We start from the raw sequence: 24,170 nt of genomic DNA, 5'->3' as shown, positions 1-24,170 counted from the left end.
CTCACACTGTTTCCTGATCACCAGATGCTGCCCTTCTTTGTCCGCCAAGCATACGAGGCTTCCCAGGAAGGCCCAAGAGGAAAGTAAGATGCAAATCTTCACCCCTCAGAACACTAAAATAGCTGTCTAGAAACGCAGCCTCATGCCACTGAGGCCCAGTTATTACAGACAGCTTCACTGACAAAAGGTAAGCTTTCTTTTAAAGTGCCTTATCTTCTTGTCTTTTTGTCGCTTAATTATATTTTGTGGCATATTCAAAATTAATTATACAAATGTCAACAGCATCCATTTTTAAAGGATGATAGGGAAGAGTTCGTTTAATTCACTTTGTATAGTTCATTATAGATACTTCTAGTCTTCCCTCCTCCCCAGAGACTCGCCTGTCCTATATGTATAAGCAGTGTGGTATGATAGGAAAGACCCTGGATGGGGAGTCAGGAGACCTCAGTTCAAATCTCAGCCCTTCCACTTCCTAGCTATGTTACCCTGGCCAAGTCAAGTAACCTCTCTGAGACTCTTCTACTTTTCTAAAAGGGGATAATGATATTTGTACTGCCTGCCTCACTGGGTGGTTGTGAGGAAAGCCCCACATCAGTGGGATGTACTGTTACAGTCTGTGAGATACTCTGGGGAATTCTGTGTGGTGGAATGGATAGATGGCCAGCCCTGGAAACAGTAAGTTTGAGGAGCTGCCATAGACACCAGATAGGCATGTGTATGTTTGTATAAATATGTATAGGGGTGGATAGGTAGATTGGTAGATAGATAAGTGAATGGATGGATAGATAGATACAGCTAGCTACAGATATAGATAAATATCTATATACACATATACAAATGCATACATACATCTATGTTATATATGGATATATATCCATATACACTTACATATACATACGTACACATACAAATGCACGATATTTTGTGTTTATTTGGGAGAGCTGGGGAACACCACCCCTGTGATTTCATTGGTTTAGGAATTCCTTTTGGGGAACAGTAGATCAGCGCCTGCTGTGCTGCTGTGAATGGTAGACATTTGGCTGAGATTCTGAGAATTAAAGTTAGGAGGCAGTTAGGTAGTGCAGCAGATAGAAGGCTGGACATGGAGTCAGAAAGACCTGTGTTCAAATTGAGCTGTAGACATTTACTAACTGGGTTATCCTAGACAAGTAACTCAACTTCTGTCTGTCTCTTTTTCCTTATGTGTAACACGGGGATAATAATAGTTCTTACTTCCCAGGGTTTTAATGAGGATCAAATAAGATATTTGTAAAGTGCTTTATGAATCTTAAAGCGCTATACAAATGCTAGCTGCTGCTATTACCACCACCACCACCACCACCACCACCACCATCATCCCAATAATATAACCATTATGTCAGAGTCAGGATCTGAACCCAGGTCTTCGACGGCCACATTGATATTTATATATCAGCCATAGGGTATCCCAAATACTGTTGCCTCCTGACCCCTAAACTTATCATTTTAACATCATACACTTGCAATACTGGGAACAAAGTGTGGCATGGTGGATAGAGGATCAATACTACAATCAGGAAGACCTAGGTTCAAATTTTGTCTCTGTTTTACCTGTGGGCAAATGACTAACCTTTCAGGAGAGCTCCTGTCCCCTCCCCCCCCACCCTCCTGCAATATTTCATTATAAATTACAAATGAGTTGTTGATATGTGTGGAGCTGATCGCACGAATGACATCACAGGTCTAGAAAACACTATCCCTACCCCACCCCAACCAAGTACTGTTGCTAACATCTTAAACAATTTGGATATGTCAGCTTCCACTAAAGTCCTATTCTGTTGTTAATTGTGGTGTGAAGGTGAAAGTGATAATTTCTTTTTGCTAGTCAGTGAAAGCTTTGATAACTCTTATATCAAATTAGAATGGCTCTGAGTGGGGGCTTGGGGTGTATCTCTCATCAGAAAGACCAGCCGAGCGACTCCCGCTGCACAAAGCACTTTGAAGACCTTAAGGGCCATTTAAATGTCATATAAGATTATTATACACCACCGAGTCTGTTTCTAACCTTAGTCTAGAGGTTAACCCATAAGCCTAGGTGTAGCTGACCTCAGCTGTCAGGCATGCATGGCTCTGAATATAATCAGGAAGGCAGGCGGGTGGGCAGGCAGGCAGGAAGGAAGGAAGGAATGGAGAGGGAAGGGACAGAAGGACAAAAGGAAGGGAATAAAGCAGGAAGGTAAGGAGAAAGGAAGGGAAGGAAGGAGAGAGAAGGAAGGGAGGGAGGGAAGACAGAAAGGAAGGGAAGGAGGGAAGAAAGGAAGGAGCGAGGGAAGGAAGGAGGGAAGGAATGAATCAAGCATTTATTATGCACCTGTTACATGCCGGCCACTGTGTTAAGCATTTTTACAAATATTTCTCCATTTCCCTGCAGTTCTCTTCCTCTTCAAGTCTGTTTCTTGAAATCAGTGAACTGACTTTGAAAAGTCACTTTGAGGCATGACCTATAATTCTTCATGCTATGGAATTTCTTCCTTTCTGATTCACTCCAGGGATTAATTCACACCTCAGATAGGGATCACTTGGCCTGACTACATCTTTTACAGTTGGTTCGACACCTCCTTTCTTGATCTCTTTTCTGTGATTAGGTCCTGGCCTTCAGGTGACACTCTTGAATAAATCTATATGGAATATATACAAACCGAATCTAAAGCAGTTTGCAGAAGGAGCTCACTAGCCCCTGGGGGAATCAGGACAGGCTTCATGATAGCTAGAATTTGATAAGGACAGTAATGCTAGCTAGACTTTATATATCCCTTTCAGGTTTGCAGACACTTTACATATGTCGTATCGTTTGAACCTCACAACACTGTAGCAAGATAGATGCTAGTATTATCCCCACATTATACAGATGTGGGAACTAAGCCTGATTGTGTTTAAGCGACTTGCCCAGGGTTATCCACAGCTAGTAAGTGACTGAGACAGGATTTCAGTTCAAGCCTTCCTCCATGTCTAGACCTCTGTCTACTGTGTCACCTAGCTGCCTAAACTTCCTGCATCAAATAGCATTTTCTCTGAGCGTTGAAGGGTGCCAAGGAATCCAAGAAGCAGAGGTGAGGAGGGAGCCCTTTCTAGGCATAAGGGGACATGTTCACATGGGAGATGGAACTTTGTGGATGTCTGAGTGGAACTGTGAATATGCAAATATGGTGAGATCAAAGCATGTGTGGAGGGAGTAACAAATAGGTAAGAAGACTGGAAGGGAAGTGAGGACCCAAGTAGGGGAGGGTTTTAAAAGCCAGATGGTAGAGTTCGTATTTGCTTCTAAGGATAATTGAGAACCACCAGGGTTTATCGAATGAGGAGGGTAATCGGACCCGTGCTTGAGAAAAACCACTTTTGTGGTTGAGATGTGGAAGATGGATTGGGGAGAAGGTTGGGGGGGGTGATGTTTTAGATAAGTAGATAACTCACTGCAGTCATCTAGGTGAGAGGTGATGAAAGCATCCATAGGGCAGCTAGGTGGTACAGTGGATAAAGTGCCAGGCCTGGAGCCAGACAGACTCTTTGTCCTGAGTCAAAATCTGGCCTCAGACACTGACTAGCTGTGAGACCTTGGGCAAGTCACTTGACCCTGTCTGCCTCAGTTTCCCCATCTGTCAAATGAGCTGGAGAAGAAAGTGGCAAACTACTCTAATATCTTTGCCAAGAAAACCCCAAATTGAGTCATGAAGAGGGAAATACAACTGAAAATGACTGAAATGAAATGTTGAACTAGGGTGATGGCTATGTTATTGGAGAGAAGGGGCTGTATTGAAGAGGTGTCCAAGAAAGAGAAACAACTGGGAAAAAAACAAGTCAAAGGTGTTGGGTTCAAACCGCATCACTTAATCTCTCTGGGCTTAGTTTCCTCATTTATAAAATTAGGGCGTCGGACAAGATGATTTCTAAGGTTGCTTCCACCTCTAGATCACTGGTTCTGTGTTTTGTGATTCTATGATCCTATGACCTACTCAATGTCATCCAACTAGTAGAAAGCCAAGGTCTGAACCCAGGTCTCCTGACTCCGCATTCACTGATCTTCCTAAATCATAGTGCCTGGCTCCGTGTTGGACACATAGTAGGTAGTCAAGAAAGACCACTGATGGTTGATTGATAAAAACGAATTCCCAGATCCCCAGTTTAGGATTACCAAGATACATCTAGTGTAAACTTATCTGAAGTAGCTATGGTCTTGAATGCAATATTGCATCTTAAAATTAACCTTGCATTTTAATGGAAAACAGGAAGGTAGATTTGTCTATGAACCTAGAATGGAATACTTACATGATACGAAGCTCCAGAGATACAATCCGAGCGGGCCAAGAAGAGTTTCGTAGGGTTTGCCAAAAGCGTTGTACATGAAAAAGGCTGTCCCCACCATTGTCAACACAATAAGAATTGTTGAGAAAAGGATGATATTTACATGGATGCTCACTGGGATGGCTTTGACCAAATCTGGAAAAACTAAAGATTGAGGAAAACACTGAGGATTAGAAGAAGTCTTTTTTTCAATGGATTAAAAACAGAATTCATTGTAAAATCTTTTTTTTTCCTTCTTCCCCTTGGGGACCATTTATGTTCTTTTGAGCTTGTATAAGGTACTTCATCTCTCAATTTTGTGTATGTTCCCCATTCCTGCAACTCTCTCTCTCTTCTCCTTTGCCTCCTGGCTGGCTTCTTCTTTCAAGTCTCAGCTAAGGTCCCACCTTCTGCAAAAGCCTTTCCCAGTATTCCTTAGTGATTAAGGGAAGAAAGGAAATACAGGACTAGTGCCTTGGAGTCTGTATTTGGGAGAGGTGGTGAAGATTTCAGTCTGAGATTATCTCGAATTTATTCTGTATGAATCTTGTTTGCACATAGTCATTTGTATGTTATCTTCCCCATTAATGAGATAATATCTATAAAGTGTTTAACACAGTTTGTGGAACATAGTAGGACAGTAGCATAGACACATAAATGTGACTTCTGTTTCTCTTCCTTCTCTTTTCCTTTCTTCTTCTTCCCCTCCTCTCCCCTCCCCTCATTTCCCCTCCCTCTGTTCCCCTCCCTTCCATTTCCCTTCCCTCCATTCCCCTCCCCTCCGTTAAGCCCTTTTGAGCTTGTACAAGGCACTCCATCTTCTCAATTTGGTATATGGTCCCATTCCTGCAACTCTCTCCTTCTTCTCCTTTGCCTCCTGGCTGGTTCTCCCCCCACCCTCCCTCTCCCCCCTGCCCCTCCCCTCCCCTTCCCTCCATGCTTGGCACATAGAAGATGAACAATAAATTCTTATTGACTTAACTTGACTTCAAATACATGAGATGCTCTTTTAATTGTAATTACAAGCAGATTTACAAGAATATTTAAGGACAAATAATTTGAAGAATTCAGCCCTGAAAACTGACAAAGAGTGCCATTAGAAGAAGAGTTTTGAGAGAAAAACTGCTGTGACCTTGAACATACCTTGTGTCAGTAAATAATTGCTCCCTTTCCCATCTCAGTCACTATGCATGATGATGAAATTTTTAATGGCATTTCTCAGTAGTTCACTTCATTTTCTAAAATTAAAATTCTGACTTAAGCTATTAATGTCATTTCCAGTGTATTGCTATTCAAACACTAAAGAAGGCTTTGATCTTGCCCTTAGCCTGACAGAAACATATTTCTTGACCACATTTAAAGTGCAAGGAGTCTTTAGCAACTGTCAATATTTTTTATGTAGCATGGATCTATGGAAAATGAATTGCTATGATTGAGACAAGAATAATTTGATTTTTTTCTGCCTAGAAGAAATAACAAATTAATTCTTAATTTCTATATTCATGGCAATATTAATATTGATATTCATGGAAAATATTAATTGTTAGCAGATATCAGGTGATGAATGACCAACCAAAAATCAGTCCTGCAACCTGACAAAAATGCATGCGACATTTTTGAAAGTTGCTAAGACTATTCATAGAATGTTGGGTATGTACTTATTGTGTAAGTATTGAGATGGAAAAAAAAACCCTGAAACATAGATCCTCATCACCAATGAGTATTAGAGATATTGGCATTATTCATTCATATGGACTAATTTCTTGATTTATCTATTTCTGTCTGATTGACTTTCTTGGTGAGTCCATGTTATTAATGAGACTAAAGTTTTATGGTCTTGATTTCTGTATGAACCAGTTGCCATTACTTTGTTCCATGACCACATGGTGTATATCTGACCATGGCCATCCATTTCCCAAATACATATCATTGATTATAAGGGAAACTAGGTAAGGAGATATGGATACAGTAGTGAAAATCCAACCCCACTGCTGGGAAGTCTTGAATTCTTATGGAAAAGAGGGAAATGTGACCAAGGGGATAATACAATTAGGTGGATTTGTAACTGGTTTGATGGTGAAGACCCCCGAGAAGAACCATTAGTGATTTGATGACACTTGGAAGGAGAGATATGCTTAGCCCTGTGCTGTTTAATGTTTTTTATTAGGCCTAGATAAAGGTGGCATCTTTGGCAGATTTGCAGATGACACAAGCCTGGGAGCTATGGCTAACTAACATGCTGGATGACCAGCTCAGAATAGAACAGAAGACCAGGTTGAATAAAATGAAATTTAATAGGGATAGTTGTAAATGCAGCATGAGGACCAGTGGATCATGTGTGGTAGGCTTTTTCTTGTATCAGCCCATTGGAAGGATTGGTGAGCCTGCTTTGGGAAGTATGCAGAGAAGGAATGATTCAGAGCATGTGCAAGTATTCTCTGTCTGTTTCCTGGCAGCTTACTCCATGGTGGCAAAAAGCTTTTTAATCAACTGCCTAGCTGGAACTGAGTTGCATACAAAAAGCATGAACAGATGAAATCTCTCTCCTCCCTGGCAGCTGTTGAGTAAGGAGGAGGGGATACTGTGAGGTGCTTGGTCTCCTACATGGTCACCATATAGCCTGGCATGTTTTCCTGTCATATTCCTTTTTGTCTCTGTCGAGTTTATTCTTTCCCAATATTCAGAAAATGAGTATCAGAGACAGAATGTGAGTTTCAAAAGGCTCAAAGAACCACCTAAAGTCCAATAACCAGAATCTTGCTCATATCTACAGCAGCCAAGGCCAGTGAGGAGCCACTTGAATGTCTTGGCCCATCACTGAACCAACCCAGAACCTGAGGCAACCTGTCCCGCAAACAAGGGAGTGATTGGTGGTTACTTCTTGAAGGGTGAGTCCACTCTCTTTGAGTGTGAGTCCTGCCAGTACAAGGAGGGTTGGAAAGTCTCAACTCTCCTTGCACTGGCAGGTTGGGTCCCGAGTTTGGCTACTGTTTCTCCCTTCAAGGTTCTGGAACAACTTTAAGGGATTGTCTGGGTTCCTCTAGTATATTTGCTCATGAGCCCCCATCCAGAATATTTTCCCCAGTGACACTGCTAGTTAATATTTTCCCAATATCATTAATAACCAGCTAATACAAATTAGCATCTATAAAAGGATATTTACTAAGTATAGCAAAGACAGAACTACAAAAAGATTCCACCTCCAAAAAACAAATTAACAAACAAAAAACACTGTGGCAAATTCTGGTCTACCATTTCAGTCCCTGAAGAGGGTGGATTCACACTTAAAGCAGTGACTACCAGTTCCCTTTTAGGATGTGACATAGCCAACGGATGAGTCATTCCCTTAATTTCCGGATGAGTTGCTTTGGCTCATGGGAAAATCACTAGAGGGTTAAGTCAAGCAGGTCACTCCTCACTGGCCTTGACTTACGTCCCTTCTGACCCTGAGATTCTGTGATTCTATTGATTTGGTACAAATAGCATCATCTTCTTATATGTGTTTTCTGAGGTCTTAAATCTTTTAACCCCTTTTCAGAGAAATGGCTAAACTGAGGCCTTCACTGCCATCTAGGAGGAGGAGTGGTATGCTAGCTCAGCTGCAGGGATGCTCCTCATTCCTGAGTCCATTGACCCATACCAACTCTCTATCCAAAGGCAAACCACTGGCTTAATTGTTCCCAATAGCCCCATTCCTGGTCTCCAGGAGTGTACATTTTCTGAAACAATGCCAGTGGTTTAATGTGGAATTCTCTTCCTGGGCCAGCTATTAATTCTCCCTATACCTCTACCTGTGATGATGAGTCAAGCTACCTCCATTTGTCCACTGGTAGACATCCCATGCCATAGGGTGCCATCCTATGCCATATTTCTCACTTAAAACTGTACAAAAGTTGAGGGTGTGTTACTAAACTGGAGCAACTTAGGATGACATATGACCTCTCATCATCTGGGAAGTTAATAGAGGTGCTTAAAATATATGTACATTTTTATACTTAATCCCCATGAAAATTTCATCGTCAAAAAGTTGTACACCAGGAGACTAATTGCTTCATGTTATGCTTACTTATCAGGCTGCTACTTCATCTGATGAAAAATACCTGGATATCTAATGACTATCTAGATATATTAAAACTAATTTGTCTTTTCCCTGACATGCCTCTCTTTGCCTGAGGCTAAATGAGGAACATCCAGAGAAGCCCAGGGAGAAGTCATTTGAGCAAGCTTGGTCTGGGGTTTTATTAGATATTTTAGAAACAAGAGTTGGGTGGCTTTTTCTTTTTATTTTTTTAGCCCCAGCATGCAAAATGGGCAGGGGACTTGGGTCTTTCCCCATGTGTTTTTGAATCTTGTATTAGCCTGATCATCCCTATGAGGTCTGCTGTTCTAATTATCTGGTCAGCTATCTACAAGTCAAAGGAAGGTATTCCTTCTTTTAAAAGGGTGAACGATATCCCTACCACCATATTGTATTTCTCTACCTGGCATATTTTTCCCCTCTGCCCACCAATGTGCTCATCTCTCTTTCTAAAAACAAATATTGACCTTGACCCTTCTCCTCCCTTGAATTATATCTGAGGGAATGGTTTCTTCCTTGGGTACTAGTCTCTAATGAAGGAATGGAGGGGCAGGAAAGCCCCAGAAACATATCTATCACTTGCTTACTAGTAGAGTCTATGGTCTGTTTCCTCTTTTCCTCTGCCTCAGGGGACCTGGGCTAGCTCAAGATGGTCCCTGAGGTCTCTCTCCCTTGCCTGGAAGCAAACAGTGACAGTCAAGTGGCTCACTAGATAGAGGGTTGGATTTGAAGTCGGGAAGAATTCGTTTAAACGGAGCCTCAGACCCTTATTAGCTGTGTGACCCCAGGAAAGTCACTTAACCTTTCTGTGCCTGAGTTTTCTCATCTATAAAATGGAGAGACTAATAGCATCTTCATCAAAGGTTTGTTGTGAGAACAAAATGATATGATACTTGTAAAGTACTTTGTAAACCTTAAAATTATCAGGTGTGATAATATACTTATTAATTATAATTAATTATATATACATAATTATAATTATATAATACTTGTAAAGTACTTTGTAAACCTTAAAATTATGTGGTATGATAATATACTTATTATCAATTATAATTAATTATATATACATAATTATAATTATATAATACTTGTAAAGTATTTTGTAAACCTTAAAATTATCAATTATAATTAATTATATATACATAATTATAATTATATAATACTTGTAAAGTACTTTGTAAACCTCAAAATTATGTGGTATAATAATATACTTATTTTTAATTATAATTAATTATATAATTATGTGCATAATTATATAATACTTGTAAAGTACTTTGTAAACCTTACAATTATGTGGTATAATAATATACTTATTATTAACAAACTATATAATACTTGTAAAATACTTTGTAAACCTTACAACCATATAATGCTGCTGCTGCTATGGAGCCATGACCAGAAATGTTTCCTCTCCCTAAGAATATATTCACAGGATAATCTAATCAGAGTCTAGGATCATTGGCCCAGATCCTAGAATGATAAAAGTAACTCCTACTGAAGGAAGGGTACAGAAAAACATGCTTAGACTTATAAGGAGTAAAAGGGAGCTTCCCCCTAAAGGGCCAAGGATTTGAATAGCTTTTAAATCTATTTGATATAAAACTATCAAAATGGGAAATACCTCTTGTGCCAGTTGATTCCTATGAGAAGGTCCGGTCTCCTTGATGATAAGCAGATATCCTGCTTAGCTACTGCTTTTATGGTATGACCTTTAATCAGCCTCCAGGAGAAATTCATTATTACAACAGGGGTCCTTAACCTGAGTTCAGGGACCCCAAGAGGTCTTTGGGTAGATAGAAATTTTGCAAGGGAGTAGTAGGTTTGGGGAGACAAGCACACTGGTAGGCAGAAGGGGAAAAAATACCACATAGAGAAATACAGTATGGCAGTGGTAACATTATTCACCCTTTTAAAATAATAAATAACTTCCTTTGACTTGTAGACACACTTGTAGTGGGTCCATGAACCTGGATGGGAAATATTTATATCTATGTTACTATCAATATCAATATAGATATATCTTTATTTTCACTTACCTCTAACTGAAATATAGCATTTATTTGACTATTAATTTTTTTAAAAGACACTAATCTGAGAAAGGATCCACAGGCTTCATTAGGTTGCCAAAAGGCTCCATGACACAAAACAGATTAAGGTCCCTTGTCTTATTGAGAGTGGCATCTTGCTACCTCATTGAATCGTGTCTGCCTTCATGATTAAGTATTCATCTATCAAGGCCCAAGGCTGATACTACCTGCTCCATGAAGCCATTTCTATACAGTACAACTGAAAGTCAAATCAGCTAAGTCCCCATTAGTGTGAATATCAATAGTGCATCCTGCTCTATCTTATGATACTTCTCACATACACCTAGATCCCCATTAGCGTGAATAAGGAATCTAATGAGGTGGTCCCAAGTATTCAAACTCACACTATTCAAAGTTACTTATAAAAACAAGTTATTGGTTCAAACTCCATGGAAATAAGCAATGTGAAATAAAATAATGCATTTATTTCATTATTCACACTAATAGGGACCCAAGCTGGAATGTCCTATAACAGTATTTGAATAAGTGTTATCTATCCATGAGGTCAGGATCACTCTTGTAGACCCCCATCTTGCCTTGCATGTCACAGTGAATTGATAAATATCTAGATTGACCCTTAATTGAAGGGATTTGTCTGGGAGGGCCCATCAGCAGAGACATCCTTCACCATTCACAATCAGTCAGTCAATTAAGTAAATACTATGAGCTAGATCCTGTACTAAGTGCTGGGGACTTTGTTGGTCAGTACTGTCCAACTCCTGTGACCCCTTTTGGGGTTTTCTTGGCAAAGTCACTTGAGTGGTTTGCCACTTCCTTCTCCAGGAAATTGAGGCAACAGGGATAAGTGACATGCCCAAGGTCACACAACTAGTGGGTGTCTGAGGCCAGATTTGACGAGTCTTCCTGACTCCAGGCCCAGCACTCTATCCACTATGCTACCTAGCTGCCTGATTCGGGACTTAGCTACAGACGAAAGCAAACCAGACATTGCTCTCAAAGTGCTTCTCTTCTATTAGCGTGGAGGGCAGGGTAGGGACAGCATTTATATAATTAAATATATATGCAAATAAAGACAAGGAAATCTTGGAGGGGAGGCCCTAGCATCTGAGGAAATAAATCTGGAGGGGCCTTATGGAGAAAGCATCCCATGGGCTGGGCTTTGAAGGAAACTAGGGATTTTAAGGGATTTTAGCATGTATATCCCTAAAGCCCAGAGACCAGAGAAGAAATGCAAAAAGAAGGGGGAGGAAGCCAGTTTGGCTTGGCAGTAGTGTGCATAAAGTGGGGAGGAGAATATGAGGCTGGGAAGGTAGGTTGGGGCCAGGGATGAGAAGGGTTTAAAATGCCAGAGGAATTTGGACTTGACCCTCTAGGTAACAGGGAGAACCTAGAACTTTGAGTATGGGATGGACCGTGCCGGTCCAACTTGCGATATCACTTGGGCAGTTACGTGGAGGAGTGTGGTTTGGAGAGGACAGAGATTAGAGGCAGAGAGATCAAGATGAGAAGGGTTCAGACTAGTCTGATGTCCCTGTGAGTAGGGAGGAAGGGATCCATGTGAAAGGTGCACAAAAGGCAGAGTGGACAAGGCATTATACCACAGACTTCAGGACAGAAACCTCAGCTCCTCTCTCTTCCTATTCTCTCTCTGGCCTTTCCTGTCCTGATGCAATTAGCTGAAAAGAATCCACCTGGGAAATGCTGCTGGCCCAGGCTTTTTCACACCAACAGCCTAATTAGAACCTCAGGGATGATTTACTCTGCAAGCTTCTAAGGACTGGTAATTCTCTCTCCCCTATGGCTGGAGGATTCTTCCCTCTGGCTCTTCCAATCGGCAATCAGTTTTCCTCTCTGGAGAAGAAAATTCTTTTCATCTGTTATCCCTCCAGCAAACCTCAGTCCCTCTCCAGATCATCTCAGCCTGACCCCAGTCCTTGTTCTGCTATGGGTTTCACTGTGCCTTCTGGAGCTCTCAGTCTATGGTCCAGCTTCCCTTTGACCTTTCCTTCTTATAGGCCTTCCAGCTGCTGACACTGGCTTTCTTCTTCTAAAGACACTGAATCTTCAGTACTGGCCATTCTGTCTCTCAAGGTTTCCCATCCCTGAACCTCCCCACCCAAGGCCAAGAGGAAGAACCACCATACTCCTTGTTCATCCCTGCCATTTTAAGATCTTCCCTCCTCAGTCATGATCAGCAACTTGTCCTCTTTTGATTTTCGTACCATTTTCCTTCTATCTGGTGTGTGGATCCTTGTTGCTATTATCTACCATACTCTCCTTCCTTCCTCAATGAGTTCAGTAGCTGTTTCATAGTCTTCCTCTCCTCTCAACTATGGCCTTTATTATTGGTAACTTCAATATTTCCAGTGATTACAGTTTTAGCATTATGGCTACACAATTCAACCTCAACCCCAATGACCTTGGTGACTCCTCTACCTCAGCCACCAATTAGGGAGGTAGGAGCTAAGAATCTATCATTGGCCCCAAACTCATCCTGAACTCTGAAATTTTCCTTTCTGATCAGAGATTCCAATCTTTTTTTCAGCTCTCCTACCATCTTATTTCACCTAAATTGTAGTGGAAAGGGTACAAGATTTGTTTTCAGAGTGGTCTGGGTCCAAAGCCTTCCTTGGACAGTTGCTAGTGGGATAATTCTGGACAAGACACTTAACCTCTGTATACCTCATTTTCCTCATCTATAAAAATAAGGGTGTTGCACTCAATGACCTTCTAAGTTTTCTTTCAGTTCTAAATCTGTGGTTCTATTGTGGCGAAGCAAATAAAAAACCCATAATTTGCAATACTAAAAATAATTTAAGATAATAGTTTCTTTAGCCTAATAAAAAGCTCTTTCCTTAATTTCCCAGTTTGGAGGTGGGATAGGTCTTAATGAAAGGAGAAAAAATGCCTTTCATTAGGGAAGGGGAGAAGGAAACACAAATTTATTAAGTGCCAACTATGTGCCAGGGTTGTCCAAAGACTTTACAAATATTATATAATTTAATTAGGTGACTAGATTAAGGGTGGTAAGCAGAATTTTAACAGAGTACCTCTTGTCTAAATAAAATCATTGTCTTTTCCCACCCCTCTATGAGCTCAGGACATGGACCCATCTGAGAACAAACTCCTTTCTCTGACTCTGGAATGAAGGAAATGATGAGGAAAAAGGTAGAAAAGTAGTTTCATCATTGACTTCCTATTCAATTTAGAGTCTCAATGTACATCTGAGGAAGAAACCCCATTGACTCTTCAATGAGAGGGTTCCAAAATGAAGGGAGAGAGAGAGAGAGAGAGAGAGAGAGAGAGAGAGAGAGAGAGAGAGAGAGAGAGAGAGAGAGAGATGGTTTTTATGATATGTTCACTGAGAATTATATTGTTACGCATCTTGATTTTCTTTCTTTGATTCCTATAAATATTACTTAAAATTGTCTTGGGGCAGAGACATGTCAGAGGGCAAGGGAAAACTCCACCATACTAGACAGTTCTCCCTCTAAGTCAGAAATGACCTGGAATTAGGTTAATCTAAAATTAAATAAAATTGTTTCTGGCAAACTGGTGGCAGACTAATTCCTGACAGTATTAATATTTTTTCTTTGATACAATGATCTTACAAATGAATGCATACATGCATGTGTGCATGAATGAATGAACAAATGATTGTGCTAAGTACTCATGATGCAAATACAAAAGTCAAAGAGTCCTCGCCCTCAAAGAGCTTCCATTCTAAAGGAGGAGACAATATATTTGGAAGCCTGTTTGCCTGGGAAAGGAGTGATGGATTGGGAAGTCACAAAGATTATGACTAGAATAACAGAGCAGTCCATAACCACTCTTTCCACGGGCAATGATTTGATTATAATTCTTTGAGAAAGCACTTAAAGGCAGGGTTTGCTGTGGTATCAAGTGGAGAAAACGGCCAAGGCAGGATGCACTGTTTCAGGCAGTGTAGAACTTAACGCCTCCGAAGCAGGCTCTTGGTGGGTCCAGTTTAGAAAGAGGGGCAGCAGCTGCAGTGATTAAATGCACTTGTCTTCCTTTTGACTTTTGGTCCCTTGGTATCCTCCTGTTCTCCCAGTGGTGCCCTGTATCATCCCTGTGGCACCCTCACATTTGCCCCTTCATGGTCTCAAGCCTGTAATTAGTCAGCTCAACATGGCACCATCTCCTGCCCTCCAGTCTCTCCTGCCACTTTGTCTTTATGCTGTTCACCTCCTACCAATTCTGAGTCCTGGATCACTCCCACCATCTGCCTTTTCTACTCCTATTTCCTGGCTGCTAAACATGCTGGAGGAAGTCAAGAAACCATGCAACAAATTCCTATCATTTAACACAACTTGACCTCAAGGCTCCATAGCATTCTTCTCATCTATCTTTGATTGAGAATCACAATCTTCACAGCATCTGTCTGAAAACCCTTCAGGCCTCCAACTCTACCCACACCATACAGCCTCAGGAAATGACCTTGCCTCCTACTTAACTGAAGATTAAGGCTGTTCACCATGAGCTCGCCCTCTCTATGCCTCCAAAACTTCTTTCTCTTTTTATCTCTCCTCCCAGAAGGTGAGCTGGATGTTCCAATTCAGCTACATATTCCCTCCATCTCTTCTCCTCCCACACTCTTTAGGATCTTGCCCTATTGATAACTCTCTCCCTCCAACTCCAAACTCTTCATAGTTACTGTTCTTTTTTTTTTGCTACCTGTAAACATGTTCAAATATCCCCTTCCGTTTAAAAAATGGGGGGAAACGCTTTCCTTTATACTAACATGCTCATTGTCTCCAAAACCATGCTACTTATTCACTCTTCAACCCCTTATTGGCCTCTGGTCCCAAGACTTTGCTGAAACTGTCTTCTAAAAGGTAATCATCGACTTATGGCTTTCTCTTACTACTCATCCTTCCTGACTTTCCTGTAGTATACAACAATACCAAACACCTACTCCATGCTCCCTGGGGCTTCTGTGACACTCCCAGTCCTTTGCTTCCTTCATTTTGCTTCTGTCTTCTTAGCCAAGGAGAATGACCTTTGCACTGGAAAGATCAGAACAAAAATAACTAATTGGGAATTGTTACCCAATATAATTAATTAAATAGTAGGAGAGGGTCTTGATGAAATCAAATCCCCTGGGTTTGATGAACTCCATTTTGGGGTACTCAAAGAACCAGAGGATATGACTGCTGAGACACAGTCAATGGGAAGATCACAGACAATGAGTGAGGTCCAAAGTTATCTTGATTTTCAAGAAAAGGAATGGAATTATCGGCAAACTACAATTCACTGAGCCTGACTTCGGTTTCTGGCAAAATTCTAGAATGTATTATTAAAGGGATGGCTAATGAACATCTAGAAAAGGGAGCAGCAATCACAAAGAACCAACCTGGCTTCATATAGAACAGTCCTGCCAGACTCACTTTATGTCTATTTTTGACAAGATTCCTAAGCTGGAAGATTAGGACTATGCTGCGGATAAAGTTTATTTAGATTTTAGCAAAGCATGCGATCAAATGTTTCATGTCATCCTTGTGAAAAAGATGGTGAAATGTGCATTAGACAGCAGGACAATTAACTGGATTCAGAACTGATGGTTCTATGTCAATTTGGAATAACATCTCCAGTGACTGCTTCAGGGATCTATGTTACAGCCAAGTGCTGTTTAACATCTGTGCCAATGACATAAAGGCATCAATGGCATGCTTATCAAACCTGGAGATGATACTAGGTGGCAAAATCAAGAACCCAAAGGTCACAAAGGGATAGAACACTAGACTGAATGAGAAGAATGTAATAGGAATCCATGTAATGCTTTCCACTTGGTCACAAGAAATGGACTTCAGAAATAAAAGATGGGCGAGGGCTGGTTAGACAACCACTCATCTGAAAATCTTCAGAGGTTTCTGGGGATTACAACCTCAGTAGGAATTTCTACAGAAACCTTATTTCTTGTAAATGTGGCTCAGCCTCAGTACCACCTCTTCCATGAAGCCTTCCCTGATCACCTCAGATGAAAGGCTCCTCTTTCTCCTTACTTCTTCCTAGAGGACCTTGTCTGGGTCTCCCCTTCTCCCTCACTATACTCCACACCTTTCATTACACCTCTTGGCTTAGGGATTGTGTGTCCATTTTTCGGTCTTTGTATCTCCAACCCTTAGCATCATGATTGGCATGACAGGCAGGATGTCCTAATGGATAGAGGGTCCATGCTATGCCTTCACACAAACCAGCTACGTGACTGTGGGCAAGTCACTTAGCCCCTGGGAGTTTCAGGAAGCTCTCTAAGACTCTTATATTGCCAAGAAGGTATGATACAGATAAGCAAAGGAAGGTCCTCATCAGAGCTCCTTACTTTGATTGTTCAATAGCAAAAAATAACAGCTTTTACTTCTATAGCACTTTCAGGTTTGCAAAGTCCTTAATGTAATGTCACTATTTTCTATGGCATATAGTACATACTTAATAAATGCTTGTGGACTGATTCATTGATTGATTTGATCCTCACAACAATCCTGTGAGGTTGGTGCTGTTACCATCCTCATTTTGCCAATGCAGAATAAGAGGCTTACAAAGTGGCAAGTCATCAAAATTCTCTCTGTTGGAACAGATGGCCTCTCAGGTCCCTTCCAATTCTCATTCTATGACCCATGTGTTGTTCATGTCACAAATCTAGTAAGTGTCAAAGGCAGGGTTTGAACCCGGCATTATTGATAATCGGTCTAACACTCTTTGCGCTATTCCAGGCTGCCTCCTAGGTGCTTAATAAATGTTTCTAGAACTGAATTGTTTAATGAATAAAAATTACAAGAATGAATTATTTATTGACTTTTCTGAGAAATGATTGAATTATACCATGAAAGGTTAAATGAATCTGAAGGGGGGCAGATACCTAACTTTTCAGTTACTAAAATCAATGCCAGCATTATATTCCTTCTGGTTCTAAATCTTACCTTCCTCTGACCTTGCACCCTCGGATGCTGCTGTCCCTTTTGCAACTTTTTAGCAAAGCTTGTACTAATGTTTTCAAATCCCTCTGACCTCCCCCATTCCCTCCATAGTATACTTGGCTATCATTTGGGTGACAACTATGACTTTGGTGGGAAAAGGGAGTGGTTCAATCTCATAAAGAGGATAATCCAGTTAGTTGAGGATGGTATAATGCTATATCCAAGTCAAAGGCATTAGAGTTTGGGGTCACAACAGAATCAGAATATCAGAGCTGAGGGGAAATTGAATGATTCATCCACCCCCTTCATTTAGCAGAATGGGAAAATGAAGCTCAGACATGGGACAGACATTCAGGCACTACCTCCCATGAGAATCTTTATATGGTCCTGACTAAGTCAGGGGCTCTTCACTTGGGATCCAGGAACATTTAAAAATATATTTTTATAACTTTGTAATTTTTTATGTATTTTCTTTTTAAAAATTAATATTTTATTTTGAGTTTCAAATTTCTCTTCAAATCTGATGCATTTTCAAACATCATTCTAAGAAGGTGTCATAGGTTTCTTCAAACTGCCAAAAGGGTCCCTGGCATACAAAAGGTTAAGAACATCTGCCCCAGTTGCCAGCAGTATTTCCTCTCTTGCAGTATTATAATTATTAATTATTATTAATTATCTTGCACTATTATACAAGACCCAAAGGCAGGTTACATTTAGTCGTGTTGCTGTTGTTCAGTCATATCTGACTCTTCATGACCCTATTTGGGGTTTTCTTGGCAAAGACCCTGGAGTGGTTTGCCATTTCCTTCTCAGTTCATTTTACAGATGATGAACTGAAGCAAACAGGGTTAAGTGACTTGCCCAGGGTCACCCAGCTGGGAAGTATCTGAGGCCAGATTCAAACTCAGGAAGATGAGTCTTCCTAATTCCAACTCTGGCACTCTAGTCGCTGTACCACCCAGCTGCCCACTTAGTCATCTTTGTCAATGTTCTACCCTTTCCCCCCAAGAATATACTCTCCTTGAGGGGAGGGAGGGATGATTTGTCATTTAGCCTTTGTATTCTTAGCACAATGCCTTGAACGTAGGAATGAATGAATGATGGACAATAAAAAATATTTATTAAGTGCTTATTATGTATGATGGATTGGCCAGATGCTGGACATACAAACTCTCAAAGAGTGCGCATTCTAACAAATAGGAAGTCTCAACCACAAGTCAGATGGACTGGCCCCATGGTCCTCAGAGGGCAGCAGCCAAACAGATAGTGATGCATTATTTAAAACATAATTGCCACTGAGAGAATGCCATTTGTTTGTGATATTGAATCATTTGACGATGCCAAGGACTTTGGTGGCAAGAACTGTGCCTTGTGGGTCATCAGAATTTTGCCCACTGGGTCCCCTAGCTGCTCAGGAAGCTGGTGCTACAGCCCTGTAGAAGTGGGTGCCCGGCTGATCATCCACAGGAACCAATTACCTGGCTGATGTCTGCAGGGGCTGGGCTAGATCAGGGTCAGTGATTGAGAATGAATAAATAAAAGGATTCACCAAAGTCACACATCAAGCTAGTGGTAGATTTGAGCTAGAACCCAGGTCTCCTGACAGTCTAATGTTCTTTCAATATAACATTTCATTCAAATAAAAGGAAACACTCTGCAGAATCTGGGGCTTCATACCTGAACAGTCCACAAAAGCCTAATGCTCCTTTGACAGAAGAATTGTGTTCTCAGTCACAAATGCTTCTTTTGGAAATTTAAGGGTTGTAGGGGTCCAGACCTCTAATTTTTCATTGAGATCAGATGTGGGAGGCAAAGAACCTTGGCTGATGACTATAAATGAGCAGATGGGCTAAGTTGACCTCGAAGGTCTTCCTGGTTCTAACATTCTATTATTCTAAGCACTAACTGGTCAGAGGGCTACATGAAGACTCTTTCTTAAGGAAAGCAGCCTATTTTCCCATTATTTTTAAACTCTCCAATTCTAAGATTCTTTTATAGAATTCTAAGCAGGCGGTGATTGTCACCTGCATCCCTGCATCTTTGGGTACTTGTACATATATTAATTTCTTATGTGATACCTGTCACAGACCTTGCTTGGTGCCTGATATATTATCCCCATTCCCTTTTCAATCTCCCTCCTGTAATTTCTTGGTCATTCTCACTAATGACTTGTCTGAAATAATCTGTTCACAGACCTGGACTGATGGCATGCCTCTAGGAAGCACCCCTGTTAGTCCCTTCAAAAGGAGCACAGATAAATGATTAGGATATGGCTGGCCTCTGGAAATCCATTACATGAGTGCTCAGACTTCTGGGTGACCCCACGTGGGAAGGCATCTTGCTGCACCATCTGTTCTGCTCTGTTAACTTGGAGCTGTAGCATCCGGGTCATACCTAAGCAAGAGGCAATTGGGACTTTGTCTCAGAGTACCAAAGTTTACAAGGTGCTGACAGTGCTCAAGCCTTTCAGCATCACAGAAACAACTGAGTTTAGAATCTAGTTAGCAAGAATAATTGGTTAAAATAGGAAGCTATCAGATGGTGTCCCATCTCCTCCCAAGAGAGTTTTTTCTTTGCTCAGTCCTCACCTGCCTCTCCCCATAGTTCCGTCTCTAGTCCAACTTTCTGGAAAACAATTGGGAATTACATGGAAAAAGCTCACCCATGCCCCTCTGACCTAGAGACCCTATTGCTAGGTATATGATCCCCTCACTAAGCTGTAAACTTCTTGGCCCCGTGGGATATGTGCTGCCACATATCCATTCATCTTTCCCTCCTGCCCTCCATCAAAGGCAGGCCCATATTATGATACTTGCCTAAGATGCAAAAAAGGACGAATTTGGGTTCTGGAAGCCTCTATCCATGCCCTTAGCAGAAAGACTGATAGCAGAAAGTGGAGTCCCGGCAGGTGAGTACTCCCTAGTGTCAAAGGCAACTTCCCATCATTCCCTGGAATGTATGGCTCCATGCAATTAGACAAGGACCTCAAGACTGAAGCATTGCTCAGTTGTTTCACCTGAATGTTCCTGGAGAATTCCCTTCCAGCGTGGCCACCATTCAGAGCCATGCTAGGGGGTAGAAGCGCCTTCCTGAAGATTGGCCACTGCCCGGCTGCCCTTTTCAACAAAAACTCTCCCCTTGGCCTCCATTGAGGTGTAGCCATAATGGCTTTTGTTTTCTTTGAATGGCTCAGCTTGCCTCATTGAGCCTCTGGACACTGTGGCTTGCTCTTCCGGGGCAGGAGGCCCGGGGAGCATGCCGGGAGGCAGACGGCTTCCTGTGTGGGGAGTCATGGGGCTGGCTGAGGGGAGGTGTTAGCTCCAGAACCTGGTCTACCCTAGGGGGAGGAGCCAACTCAGGAACCAATCGGCCCTGGTCATTTGGGCGGAGCTTGATGATGTCAGAAACCCTATAAGAGGGGAGAGGACAGCTTGAAGATTCTTCCTCTCTTTCCTTTTCCGGTTGGAGCCAGAGGCAGTTACAACGACCGTTACAGAGGCAGTTACGACCGTTACATCGTCAGTTTCAGTTGCAGCTTCAGTTTCAGAAACAGACACAGCTGAGGCAGGAGCTGCCAGCAGCAGAGCTGATCTACGGGAGGAAGCTGAACAAAGACTTCAGTCCAGTGGGTAATCTTATTACCATCAAGGGGGAAACATGATTTTGCTTTACGCAATCATGTTTCTCTGTAGCCTCCTGGTTACTCTTTCAAGGCGTACCTATTGGGCCTGGAAGATTATGACCAACATATCAAAATGGGGCTTCTGGTTCATGGGTTGGTTACTGTGGAGCCTAAATAAATGTTTTGATTCTTCTGCCTTCTACTTTGAGAGTTTCTTATATCCGGCGGTTCCGAACCTTTCAGACATGTTTATGATCCTCTTTGAGATTATAAACTCTGCCCTCCTGATACATTTGGCGTCACGAACAGGATCGCTAGGTATAAGATCTCTATTTAGAAGCAGAACAATTCCAGAGGAGGAGATAAATATCCCAGGATGGGAGGATCCATTTTATTCCTCCCTAGCAAAAGAATTGGCTAAAAAAGCTGGACCCTGTGAAAACTGGGAACCAAGGCTACGGAGAGGAGATCCTAGGGATTTAGAAAAGTGTTTACGAGAAGTTGGGATTCAGTCAGGGGCATCACTATCTAGGCAAAGCTGGATAGTGTTATCAGCCTACCGGCTAGTATACGAAAGATTGAGATTAAGTGAAAGACATGGGGGCACTCCTACCCCACAGGAAGAAGGGAAATCTCAGATAGCAGAAGACCAAACTGACTCAAATGAGAACTTTTCTATTAATGTGGCTAAGAGCAACAGGAGACCAAAAAAGCCCAGAGTGCATTTCAACCCAGCCCAGAAAGAGCCGGCTGAGGCACAAAACACTACTGGGGTTCAGGATGTGCCTCACACAGAGAATAGGAGATGGTTAAATGATCAGACAAGGGCTCGACCCATACAAAGGAGGAAGACAGAAACCCGAGGTGAAGATTCAGTTACAAGGGAAATTCAGGAAGATTTCTCACCGCAAGAGGTCACAGATATTTTGAGTAGATTCAGCCAAAGAATAGGAGAACCATTGATATCTTGGATGGTAAGACTCAGTGATCAAGGGGCCGGTGGAATATCAGTAGATGGGACAGACTGCATGAGATTCATAGGTATCAGCCATGATCCTCTAGTTCAACAAGCTTTTAGGGAACATCATCAGCAAGGAGATGGTGATAGCAGGACTACTCTGTTGGCATTAGCCGCTGTGGGATGCAATAAGAGATATGCTACTGATTCTATGTGGCCCACTGAGCACAGACCCTGGTATTCACTTAGAGATTGTATCATGAGACTAAAGGAGGAGGTAATGAAGACTGCCATTATGACAGGAACTGCAGACAAATATTACAATGATTCAATGGAACTGCCTCATAGGAATTTAATAATTAGGACAGCTCCCCCTGCTTATAAACAACTAATTTTGAATTTATTACTTGGAGAAGTAGGGAGCCGTCTTACAACAGTGATAAATAAGATTTTACAGTTACATGACTTAGGTGACTGGGGAGGGGATAGATCTCCTCGAGAGAGAAGGGTGAATAACCAGCAAACTTGGCGCCAAAGGAGAGTAACAAGGAAAGAAATGTTTACTGCTTTATTGAGAGCAGGAGTAGGTTTTGAAATGATAGATGGAATTCCAACCAATGAATTATACAGAATGTATAGAGGACTTGATAACACGAGAAATAGGGAAATAAGAACTGCTCCTGCAAGCCCACAAGCCACTCAGAGTGAAGGTGACCTTGTGTGATCAACGGATGAAAACTTGTACATTTGGGGAAAGGCTGGGAGGACAATCTTAGTCTATATCTAGGGTGGGATCCTCTTGGCTTCCTCATTATGTTCCTTTTGAAAAGAAACATTTCCCACCTGAGTTTGGCTCTGATGTTGGATCTTTGCATAACTGAAATCTCAACCAAACTTGAGATGATTTTATTTGAAGAATTATAGTCCATACTTGTCTATTCTTTTTGTCCTTTGTTTTGGCTAACCTTGTTGCTAGTTTTGTTTCCTTCAGGCTTAAGCACCCTGCACTTTCCGGTGACTGCCTAAGCATGTAGCATTCTTGGAATTCCTGCCAGCTTGTTAAAGAAATGACCTCTGGAATGGGACTTTTTGGGGGCAGGGCCATCTCTACATCCAATTTCAGCATGAAGAAGCTATGGAAAATGAGACCTTCACCCCTCACCCCAAGATTTTGAGCCCCAATCGTTCAAGGGGGGTGGAAATGATGATAGTGTTCTGTTTACTTATTTTGTGTTATCCTTGCTGTGTTGTTTTATTGTTATGATATTATTGATCCTATGTAATGGATACAAGGATTTAGGGGTGGACATTTGAATTGTTGATAATTGTTTTGGGGATGATTGATTGAAGAGATTGTTTTGCTGGGATCTAGGGGTGGATCGCATTTGAATCGTTAAACCAATGTTTAGGAATGTCACCAAATGATATGTTTTGCTTTATAATGAATGATATGTTTTAGTTTCCTTTGTAATTGAATCACAATGTATGTTCTAGGATACATGGCTGATTAGATTATGTATCCTATAACAAGGGGTGGAATGTAGCCATAATGGCTTTTGTTTTCTTTGAATGGCTCAGCTTGCCTCATTGAGCCTCTGGACACTGTGGCTTGCTCTTCCGGGGCAGGAGGCCCGGGGAGCATGCCGGGAGGCAGACGGCTTCCTGTGTGGGGAGTCATGGGGCTGGCTGAGGGGAGGTGTTAGCTCCAGAACCTGGTCTACCCTAGGGGGAGGAGCCAACTCAGGAACCAATCGGCCCTGGTCATTTGGGCGGAGCTTGATGATGTCAGAAACCCTATAAGAGGGGAGAGGACAGCTTGAAGATTCTTCCTCTCTTTCCTTTTCCGGTTGGAGCCAGAGGCAGTTACAACGACCGTTACAGAGGCAGTTACGACCGTTACATCGTCAGTTTCAGTTGCAGCTTCAGTTTCAGAAACAGACACAGCTGAGGCAGGAGCTGCCAGCAGCAGAGCTGATCTACGGGAGGAAGCTGAACAAAGACTTCAGTCCAGTGGGTAATCTTATTACCATCAAGGGGGAAACATGATTTTGCTTTACGCAATCATGTTTCTCTGTAGCCTCCTGGTTACTCTTTCAAGGCGTACCTATTGGGCCTGGAAGATTATGACCAACATATCAAAATGGGGCTTCTGGTTCATGGGTTGGTTACTGTGGAGCCTAAATAAATGTTTTGATTCTTCTGCCTTCTA

General features: G+C 41.8%; 1 protein-coding gene across 1 annotated transcript in view; it reads right to left on the bottom strand.

The window, feature by feature from the left end:
* CLRN1 (clarin 1) overlaps positions 1 to 24,170 on the bottom strand; it is a 45,472-nt gene that overhangs the window by 6,889 nt on the left and 14,413 nt on the right. Inside the window, exon 2 of the mRNA XM_036753207.1 lies at positions 4,303 to 4,482. Within this exon, the coding sequence (XP_036609102.1) occupies positions 4,303 to 4,482 (180 nt within the window). The remainder of the gene's footprint in view (positions 1 to 4,302; positions 4,483 to 24,170) is intronic.

This window comes from Trichosurus vulpecula, chromosome 4, assembly GCF_011100635.1.
Source record: "Trichosurus vulpecula isolate mTriVul1 chromosome 4, mTriVul1.pri, whole genome shotgun sequence".
NCBI lineage: Eukaryota > Metazoa > Chordata > Mammalia > Diprotodontia > Phalangeridae > Trichosurus > Trichosurus vulpecula.
The sequence above is the reverse complement of the archived record's forward strand: the minus strand, read 5'-3'. Positions and strand labels throughout refer to the sequence as shown.